We start from the raw sequence: 10,043 nt of genomic DNA on the forward strand, positions 1-10,043 counted from the left end.
TGTAAGGAGTGAGGCACCACACCTGTCTGAAAAAGTTGTTTTCATCAACATTGTTCTCTCATGTGATGTGCAACAGCTCCCAGGCTCACAGAGCAGATAATATTTTGCCAGTTTTACTGATAAGGGGTCAGATGCTCATGGCTAAAAATAATAGTGATTTCCAAATTTCACGGATTGCTTTCCTTGGTCCGGTGTCTGATGGTCCAGGCATGCACTTCAAGTAAAACAGTGAAACTATGCTAACATAAGTATGAATCGTGCGTACCTTCCTCTCAGTGCAGAAAACTTGTGGAGGTACATCCAGAATTCAAACGTGTGCTAGTTTTCCTTGTGAATGTGTGACTGAGCCGGTGTTTCAAACTGACTGGAAGGGAGTTAGTATGCATCGACAGCTAGAGCAGCTATTATATATAAGCATTTTCACGTCTCTCATACCGGTCTCATAGCAACCCAGAGAGGACAAGTTAGCTTCTTTCAGATTACTCTGTACTCCAGCCTGGTGGCCCACGCCTTTAGTTCCAGCACTCAGAAAGCAGAGGCAGGTGGATATTTGTGAGTTCCGGGCTATCCTGGTCTATAGAGTGGGTTCCAGGACAGCCAGGGCTATATAGTCCTATGTTGTCTCAAGCAAGTAAATGAAAGAGAGGAAGGAAGGGAGGGAGGAAGGAAGAGAGAGAGAGAGATATAAAGGATCGAAAGAAGAAAGGAAGATATGTTAAAGTTTGAACCAACATTGGCATTCTTTTTTTTTTTTTTTTTTGTCTTTTTGAGAGAGGGTTTCTCTGAGTAATAGCCTTGGATATCCTGGAATTCACTTTATAGGTCAGGCTGGCCTTGAACTCACAGAAATCTGCCTGCCTCTTCCTCCCTAATGCTGGGATTAAAGGGGTGCGCCACTACTGCCAAACCCGGCTTGGCATTCTTTAAAATTTTTTTTTTTTTTTTTTAAAGAGGATCACACTGTGTGGCCTTGAATAACCTGGCACTCTCTTTGTAGACTAGGCTGGCCTTGAATGCACAGAGATCCACCTGCCTCTGAGTCTGTAATGCTGGGATTGAAGGCGTGTGTCTCCATACCCGGATCCAAGATTTGTTTTTTAATTGTGAGTGTATGTAGACGTCAGATCACCTGGAGCTGGAGTTAAAAGTGTTGTGAGCCTCCCCTTTCCCATGTGGGAAATGAGACCTGAACTTAGGTCCTCTCTAAGTGCAGGAAGCGTTCTTATCCTCTCCAGCCCCACACACAAACCAAACTGCCTGTCTGGGCTTTCCTGAATTTCCGCAGCTTGTCTCTCCTGTTCAGGCAGTAGCTCAATAAAAGCACATTGCCTGGGTTGATGGGGGGCTCAGAAGAAAGCAGAATTATTTTTGTTGTTTGGAGACCAAGAAAGGTGGTTAACTGCACTTCAAGTGGCTTTCCCGCAGGCTGCTGCACACAGAGATGATGGAAAGGGAAATTGAGTCAGCTGCTGTCCCTGCTGGGCCTGGAAGGAACTTCTGCCTCATTTCCATTAGCTCTTTCCCCTGATGGATCAAGTTTTGCAAAGGAAAAAATAACTTCCTTAGTCCCATGACAGATGAAGGTAAAGATCAACAGATCTGTTGTATGACATGGTGTCTTGAGTCAGTAATAATAGATGCATTCTGTAGTTCAAAATCACTGAGAGGGCATTCTCTTGGAGTGCCTCCCACTCTCAGGAGTTCTGCCCAACTTTTCCTTAATCAAGCTGTGTTTAATCTACTTGAAATCAATCGTTGGAAGTGCATTTTAAGAGTTCTCATTATAGATTAATATGTGAGGTAATAGATAAGTTGGTTACCTTGAGCTAGTCATTTTGCAATGTGTAGATATACAAAGACCATATTATTTCAAAGTATCATTTTGTGTACCATAAATACAATTTTTATTTAACTTTTTTTGGGGGTGGGTTTAAGACAGGGTTTCTCTGTGTAGCCCTGGCTGTTCTGGAATTCTCTCTGTAGACCAGGCTGGCCTCAAACTTAGAGACCCACTTGCCTCTGCCTCCGGAGTACTGAGATTCAAGGCATGTGCCACCACTGCCTGGCACATTTAACTTTTCAAATACAATTTGGGACTGGAGAAATGGCTCAGTGGTTAAGAGTACTGGTTTCATTCCTAGCACCCACAGGGCAGCAGACAACTGTCTATAAATCCAGTCCCAGGAGATCTGACGCCTTCTTCTGCACTCTGCAGGCATTGCATTTACATGCTGCATAGACATACACACAGGCAAAACACCTATACACATAAAATATATAAATAAAAATTATTTTTAGGGCTGGAGAGATGGCTCAGAGGTTAAGAGCACTGACTGTTCTTCCAGAGGTCCTGAGTTCAATTCCCAGCAACCACATGATGGCTCACAACTATTTGTAATGAGATCTTGTGCCCTCTTCTGGCCTGTAGTCATATATGCTGTATACATGATAAATAAATAAAAATCTTTTAAAAAATTATTTTGAGTTATGTGTAAGTATGTCTGTCTTCATGTGGGTATGTGCACATGAATGTAAGTGGCTACAGAGGTCAGAGGTGTTGAATGCCCTGGAGCAGGAGTTATAGACTCATTTGGTTGCTGAGAATCAAATGTGGGTCCTCTGGAAGAACAGCCAATGCTTTTAAACATTGAGCTGCTATCTCTCCAGTCTCCTTTTCAACTTTAAAAAGATTTATTTCATTTAATTATGTGTACATGCATGTGTGGGTATGACACAGCCGGGAGGAGGCCAGATACCTTTGGTCCCCATAGAGCCAAAGTTGCAAGAGGTTGTGATCTGCATGACGTGTGTGCTGGTGCTGGGCAGGGCAAAGAGAACTACATGCTCTTAACTAGTGAGCCCAAGCGGGCCTTGAACTCATAAAGATCATTCAGCAAAGTTTCATTTATTTTTAGTGTGTGTGTGTGTGTGTGTGTGAATGTGTGGTGTCACTGGACACATGTGGAAGTCAGAGGATAACCGGTGGGAGTTGGACCTCTCCTTCCAGTACCTTGGTTGCGGGTGGGGGAAATTCAATTAAAAAACTCAGGCTTGATGGCAAGCCCCTTTAACAGCTGAAGCATCGCCTCATTGGCCTAGAAAGGGATTCATAGAACATTGGGTTGTGGGATCAGGAGAACCCAGGCTGAGCAAACAGTGAAGGTATGGAGAGAAAAATACACTGGTGGGCAGAGCGGGCATGGTGACCCTGGCAGTGATCTCAGCACTTGGGAGGCTGAGGCACGATTGTCCTGAGTTCGAGAACGGTTTGGCTACCTAAGGTCTGCAGGCCAGTGTGAACTTTTAAGTGTGAGATCTAAAACAACAAAGAAAAGAAACACAGAGAAGAAAGAAAACACTCTACATGCAAGGAACAGAAAACGGACCTATAGGACGTGGGGTGGGGGCTGGAGAAGTTAGAAAAAATCTCGGCAAGATGCCCAAAGGCGTGATCAACAGGAAATTGATGTAAGCCACTTCGTGGGGATTCAGCAACTCCTCAACTGTGTCCTACCATCTCTCTATCTACTCTTGAGAAGGCAGGAGGCTTCGTTTTATTTATTTATTTAAACTAATTAATTTTCAGAAAGGATCGCTTTTAAACCATGCCTTTATTCTTTCCCAATTCTCCATCTTTTGTGTGTGTGTGTGTGGGGGGGGGGCTGGCTAGGCAAACCAGGCAAAGAAATTTATCCCAAAAAGGTAAGATTCCCCTCTGGCCCAGTTATGCACTAATGCAGCCTGAGATCTAAGACTCTGGGGCCAAAGCCAGACGGCTAGCCTAAGAGATGTGGGGAAAAATACTTGAGAGGACGGGAACAGGCCTTGCTCGCAGAGTTCCGAGCTCTCACTTTTATCAAAGTCTTTGTGACTGGCCGGCTCCAGCGGCCAGCTGCTCGGTATCTGTGCGCCAGACCCAACGCCCTCGGACCTTCCCGCTCGTCCCCTCCCGGCTCTGGCTCGGTCTCAGCTCGCCGCCTGCCCAACCTTCTCGGGTTCCCAGATTCTAATTGCTCTTAATGCACGTCACTCAAGGCTCAGCTCCTCCCACCGAGTGCAGTCATTGGCGGCCGGGTGCGGGGAACGCGGAGGCGGCGGGGGGAGGAGGGGAGAGGGGTGGGGAGGGGGCGGGCATTCCCGACGCGAGGCCGGAACCCAGCGTCTGCAATGGAGTGAGACCCTCGGGAGGTGAGTGCGGCCTCGCTGGGCGCCCGGTCTAAGGCAGCTCCTGAGGCCTCCCGGGCTAGGAGCTGGGCTCTCCATTTTAGCATTTTTCATCTGCTTCCTGCGACGCTGGCGACCTCTGACCTCGCCTCCGAGACTTCCAGGACGCCGCCCTCCGTGCGGTCTTAGCCGTCCCAAGCCCCTCTCCTTTGGCCATCTGCCCTGACTACCTGTTATTTTTGTGGGGAGTGGGCAGTGAGAGAGCCACCCAGCACCCAAGTTCGCCCCGTTTCGGATCGTCCATGAAGCCTCCCCGGACTTCTCTCCGCAGCTCCGACCTCTCTTAGTGGAGTGTGTGAGTGTGTGTGTGTGTGTGTGTGAGTGTGTGTGTGTGTGTGTGTGTGTGTGTGTGGTCTCTACCTTCCTGAGGGGACCCCAGCTCCAGCTCCAGGTCTGACCTAGAGAGCATGTCCCTAGTTTTCTGCGGGCTCCAACGGAAAGGGTAATGATGATCTATCCTGGCCTTCTCGTGCCTCAGTTTCCTCCCTGATGGCTCGCCGAACTGGGAGGGATAAATTCGAAGGAGGAAATGCAATGGTCCTGGCGTTGGAGTGGATGAGTCACCCCAGCTGGGAAAGGCCAGAAAGTGGCTGGGCCGAGGGAAGTACATTCTGCTGACCAGCCTTCCCTTTGCCTTGACCCCTGCTCTCCTGTGTGGCCGTTCTCACCCATGCTAGTCTTTTCTTTACAGGTCTGAGAGTCACTGATACCACAACCACCATGGGGCCTTGGGGGGAGCCAGAGCTCCTGGTGTGGCGCCCAGAAGCAATAGCTTCCGAGCCCTCGGTGCCCGTGGGACTGGAGGTGAAGCTGGGGGCCCTGGTACTGCTGCTGCTGCTGACGCTCCTCTGCAGCCTGGTGCCTGTCTGTGTGCTGCGGAGGGCAGGCGCTGGCTATGAAGCCTCAGGTGAGTCTCTCTGCCGCTCTGGAGCTGGGAGAGATCGCTAAGGAGGAGGGGGAGTGGCCACTGCTTCTGTAGGAGCAGAGGGACTTGGCAGGGGTTTTATTTGGTTATAACCCCTTTTGGACTTCCCTCTTGCTCAGCCTCAGGCCAGAAAGCCCTAAGCCTGGTAAGCTGCTTCGCAGGAGGCGTCTTTTTGGCTACTTGTCTTCTGGACTTGCTCCCCGACTACCTAGCTGCCATAGATGAGGCGTTGGCGGCCCTGCATGTGACGGTGAGCACTGACCTCAGCATGTGACCCAGAGTAGAGTGTTGAAATCGCTAATAGGAAACATGGTTATATAGATACCTTCAGGGGTCACTCCATGGCTCCGGAAGATCTTAGTATGTGAGCCTGTAAGGTGTGGATTTCAGCACCGAGGTATAATTTTCTGTGCGCTCCTGGATACTGGACATGGTGCGACCCCTCTGTACTCTTTGAGGTAATGTGAGGAACCTCATCAGGTGTGTGGACTACTCTGGTTTGCAGTTACCAGGAAGTTAACCATGTTCTAAGAATTGTATTTCATCCGTTACCCCTTTGTCCCTCCTTCCTTCTCTTCCTCCCTTCTCCTTTTCCCTGTTTCTTTCTTTTTTGAGACAGGTTCTCACGTGTCGCCCTGGCAGGCCTGGTACTTGTTCTGTAGACTTGCTTCAAATGTGAAGTTACCTTCCTCTCTCTGCCTCCCGACTGCTGAATTACAGGTTTGTGCCACCTCACCCAGAATTCTCATTCTTTATATTTCATTTTTATTTATTTTTCAGGACAGATCTCTCTTGTTATGTAGTCCTGGCTGTCCTGGAACTCACTTTGTAGGCGAGACTGGCCTTGAACTCAGAGTTCTGCCTGCCTCTGCCTTCCCAGTGTGTGCCACCACCTCCTGGCTATATTTTATTTTTCTTTCTTTTTTTCTTTCCGGAGCTGAGGACTGAACCCAGGGCCTTGCGCTTGCTAGGCAAGCACTCTACTGCTGAGCTAAATTCAACCCCTATATTTTATTTTTATTTGCATATATTATGCATAATAGTGGGTTTTATTTATTTATTTTTTTTTTTGAGCTGAGGACCGAACCCAGGGCCTTGCGCTTGCTAGGCAAGCGCTCTACCACTGAGCTAAATCCCCAACCCCCATTCCCATTCTTGTCCCCTGCCCACTGATCATCTTCCACTTCTCAGCTATCAACTAGCCCCCCTCCTCTATTTTCCTGTGTGTGTGTCTGAGTGTGTGACTTTGACCCCGTGAGTTTAATTAGGGTTGCTTACATGAACATGAGTGAGGGCCCTTTTCTTTCTTTTGATGGGGTCTAGCTGTGTAGTCCTGACTGTTCAAGCTTTGAGTTTTCCTGTCTCAATTTCCTGGATACAGGTGTGCACCAGCTGGTTTATTGTCACTTGAAGGGCTGGAGACAGATCACTGCAGATCTGGGAGGCTAGGAAGCAATTTCCAGGGGCCTGGTGTTCTCAGGGAAGTGGGGAGTGGTTGGGTCCAAGGCATAGAAAAACTTACTATAAAGTTGGAAGTACTGTAGTTTCAGCACATGCAAGGCTGAGGCAGGATGATCATGAAGATTTTGAGGCCAGCTTGGACTATATAGTATTTTTCAGCTCAGTCTGGGCTTCAGATGGAAGCCTGTCTCAACCCCCTACCTGCCTCCCAAACAAAAACATCCCCCCAAAAACCACATTATAGGAAAACCTGAGACAGTTGGGTTCAGGAAAATTATCTCAAGTTCTCTTTTTTCCCCTGTGACTGAGGAAGTAGTAATGGCCGCTACCTCTATGTATCTGTGACTGAATGACCTGTCTCCATATGACTGTGAATGTCCCTGTGACATATAGCTTTGTATGTGAACATTTGAGAAGATGGACCCAGATGTGATCCTTTGTTTGTATGCCTACATGTAACACTGTGTGCATCTGCGTCCATGACCCTCAACCAGGGGAAGTTTTTGCCCCTTAGGAAACACTGACTGGGTCATGTTGGTCGTCACAGCTTAGTGGTGGCGGTGATATTGTGTTTGCTATGATGGGCAGTAGTCAGAGGAGCTGCTTACTTGGTGTGTATGACAGTGATGACAGAATTATTTATCCCATAATGTTATTAGTGCCAAAGTTGAGACCCTTTGCATAAATGGTCTGCATTTACTATGGTGCGATACCATATCTGTTCCATTATGTGTTGTTCTGTGTCTCTGGTACCAAACAACTTCATCACTGTGTGACCAATAGGGACTATGGGTCTGTGTGGGACTTCAGATGTGTATAACTGGGCCTCTACCAGGCTGTGCATCTGACTCCTTTCCATTCTTGTCCTGTTTCCTGAACCCGTTACCACCTCTGTTCACAGCTTCAGTTCCCTTTGCAAGAGTTCATCCTGGCCATGGGTTTCTTCCTGGTCTTGGTGATGGAGCAGATCACACTGGCTTACAAGGAGCAGTCCAGTCCACCACATCCGGAAGAGACGAGGGCTCTGCTGGGAACAGTGAATGGTGGGCCCCAACACTGGCATGATGGACCAGGGCTCCCCCAGGCCAGCGGAACTCCAGCAGCCCCCTCAGCCCTGCGTGCCTGTGTGCTGGTCTTCTCCCTAGCCTTGCACTCAGTGTTTGAGGGCCTGGCCGTGGGGTTGCAGAGAGACAGGGCTCGGGCAATGGAGCTGTGCCTAGCTTTGCTGCTCCACAAGGGTATCCTGGCAGTCAGCCTGTCCCTGAGGCTGCTACAGAGCCACCTACGGGTGCAGGTGGTGGCTGGCTGTGGGATCCTCTTCTCATGTATGACACCTCTGGGCATTGGGTTGGGTGCAGCTCTGTCAGAGTCAGCTGGGCCTCTTCACCAGCTGGCCCAGTCTGTGCTGGAGGGTATGGCAGCTGGCACCTTCCTCTATATCACCTTCCTGGAAATCCTACCCCAGGAGCTGGCCACTTCTGAGCAGAGGATCCTCAAGGTCATTCTGCTCCTAGCAGGCTTTGCCCTGCTCACTGGCCTGCTCTTTGTCCAAATCTAAGGTGCTGAAAGAGAGAGGGCAGGGGAAGTTGACTGTCGGGTGCCCCTGTCCTCCCTGTCCTCCCCGTTTGTGCGAAGTAGAAAGGACGAGAGCAGAAGTAGTGAGGACCAACGAGTTCTCTGAGAGGTAGGGATGGACATTTGGACTATGAAGAGGGCAGGTAAGAGGCTAGCCGCAGGCCCAAAGAACAAGAAATGGCCATGTTACTAGAGATTAAGAGTGAGGCAGACTGCTGCAATCAGAGGTCAGGCACTGCATCTTAAGACAAGCTGACAGGAGAACCGGAGGCATCCAGCGGCATTGGGATGAAGATACAGAGAGGGTCTAAGTCAGTCTGAATCCTGTTGGTTCCAGCCCATTTCAGCACTGCCAATTGCACTGGTCCCTCCTACACCCTTGCCTCCTGCTCTTCTGTATCTCTCTTTTCTACCAAGGGACTAGTGCCAAATGGTCTCTTTGCCAGTGTTCATAATTTATCTGGCCTTGAGTGTCCTGCTCCCTCTTTTTGAGACATGGCTTCTCTGTGTAACCCTGGCTGTCCTGGCATTTGCTCTGTAGACCAGGCTGGCCTCGAACTCAGAAATTTGCCTGGCTCTGCCTCCTGAGTGCTGGGGTTAAAGGGGTGTTGTGCCACCACACCCAGCTCACACCTCTATTTTTAAAGTGCCAAACACCCACCTGCCCCCTCCTTTTTGAGTTTTTTCAAGACAGGGTTTCTCTGTGTAGCCCTGGTTATCCTGGACCTAGCTCTGTAGACCAGGCAGGCCTGGAACTCAGAGATCCACCTGCCTCTGCCTCCTGAGCACTGGGATTAAAGGTGTGCGCCACCATGCGTGGCTCACCTGCTCCCTTTCTGAAAGCACAGTGGTCTGGCACTGGGCTCTGCCCAGCACCTCAGAGGAGGAGACCTACTTGCTCTACATTTGGGCCCCACAATTTCGGTGAGGCGGAAATGTTTGCTGAACTGGTGTGGAGTGAAGGGAAAGTAGGTACTACTTTTGACACCAACCACTACAGAAGGTGGACATGGTGCCCCATACCTAGATAATACACACTGACCTGCCAAAACTTTTTATATCTGAGGAGTTGGGGGGGATGGGGCAGACACCCCCCCCCTCCAGGATTATTTTTGGGGGAGGGAGGGCTGTGCATAGATCGTACTCTGTAGAATCTATTTTACTAACTGACTTGTTTTGGGAGATGTTACCCAAATAAAAGATGTTTCTATACCCCTGTACTATATCTGATTAATTTAGGTGGTGGGATGTGGTGGTGTCTGTGTGTGTGGGGTGTGTGTGTGTGTGTGTGAGTGTGTGTGTGTGTGTGTGTGTGTATCTGATTAATTAGATGGTGGGGTATGGTGGTGTGTTGTGGTGGGTGTGGTGGTGTGTGTGTGTGTGTGTGTATCTGATTAATTAGGTGGGGGGGGGGGGGGGTGTCTGTTTGGGGTGTGTGTGTGTGTGTGTGTGTGTGTGATTAATTTAGGTGGTGGTGGTGTGTGTCTGTGTCTGTGTCTGTGTGTGTCTTGTGGCCCGCCTGAGAGAACCTGAATCCCAGATGCTTATACACCTGATTTAAAATCCTTGTTTCCACTCGCCCCACTTGTCGCCTTTACTGAGGATGACCAACTTTTTCTTTCCTCTCTTCCTTCTTCCCTTTCTGTCTCCACCCCTTCCTTTCCTCTCCGTTTTCTCAGTCTTCCTTTACGAATCTCTTGCCCCTTCCCGTTGGTAGGCTCAGGACTGTAGTAGAACTACCTTTCCCGGCTTGCGGCGCTGCTGGGAGTAGGTGAGGGGTGGTGCGGATGCCGGCCTCCCGAGGTCGGGAGGACTGCTGGGAAATGGAGTCCGCTTCCTCCCCTCGCTGTGTGTCTGC

General features: G+C 49.4%; 1 protein-coding gene across 3 annotated transcripts; it reads left to right on the forward strand.

The window, feature by feature from the left end:
• Positions 1 to 4,132: 4,132 nt before the first annotated feature.
• Slc39a1 (solute carrier family 39 member 1) lies at positions 4,133 to 8,718 on the forward strand. 3 transcript variants are annotated; one of them, XM_036190382.1, is made up of 4 exons: positions 4,133 to 4,188; positions 4,916 to 5,131; positions 5,269 to 5,399; positions 7,512 to 8,718. In XM_036190382.1, the coding sequence occupies exons 2-4, from the start codon at positions 4,945 to 4,947 to the stop codon at positions 8,166 to 8,168; spliced, it is 975 nt and encodes a 324-aa protein (XP_036046275.1). In that variant the 5' UTR covers positions 4,133 to 4,188; positions 4,916 to 4,944; the 3' UTR covers positions 8,169 to 8,718. The 3 variants fall into 3 exon arrangements, with proteins under 3 accessions (XP_036046275.1, XP_036046276.1, XP_036046277.1); XM_036190383.1 differs by lacking the exon at positions 4,133 to 4,188 and adding an exon at positions 4,258 to 4,519; XM_036190384.1 differs by lacking the exon at positions 4,133 to 4,188 and adding an exon at positions 4,583 to 4,824.
• The last annotated feature ends 1,325 nt before the right edge of the window (positions 8,719 to 10,043 follow it).

This window comes from Onychomys torridus, chromosome 6, assembly GCF_903995425.1.
Source record: "Onychomys torridus chromosome 6, mOncTor1.1, whole genome shotgun sequence".
Classification (NCBI taxonomy): Eukaryota; Metazoa; Chordata; class Mammalia; order Rodentia; family Cricetidae; genus Onychomys; species Onychomys torridus.

What these genes read in the sequence shown, in the direction of transcription:
- Slc39a1 (XM_036190382.1), top strand. Translation starts at nt 4,945, where the DNA reads ATGGGGCCTTGGGGGGAGCCAGAGCTCCTGGTGTGGCGCCCAGAAGCA. An exon ending in CGCTGGCTATGAAGCCTCAG is followed by an intron (nt 5,132 to 5,268) that starts GTGAGTCTCTCT and finishes CCTCTTGCTCAG; the next exon opens with CCTCAGGCCAGAAAGCCCTA. An exon ending in TGGCGGCCCTGCATGTGACG is followed by an intron (nt 5,400 to 7,511) that starts GTGAGCACTGAC and finishes CTCTGTTCACAG; the next exon opens with CTTCAGTTCCCTTTGCAAGA.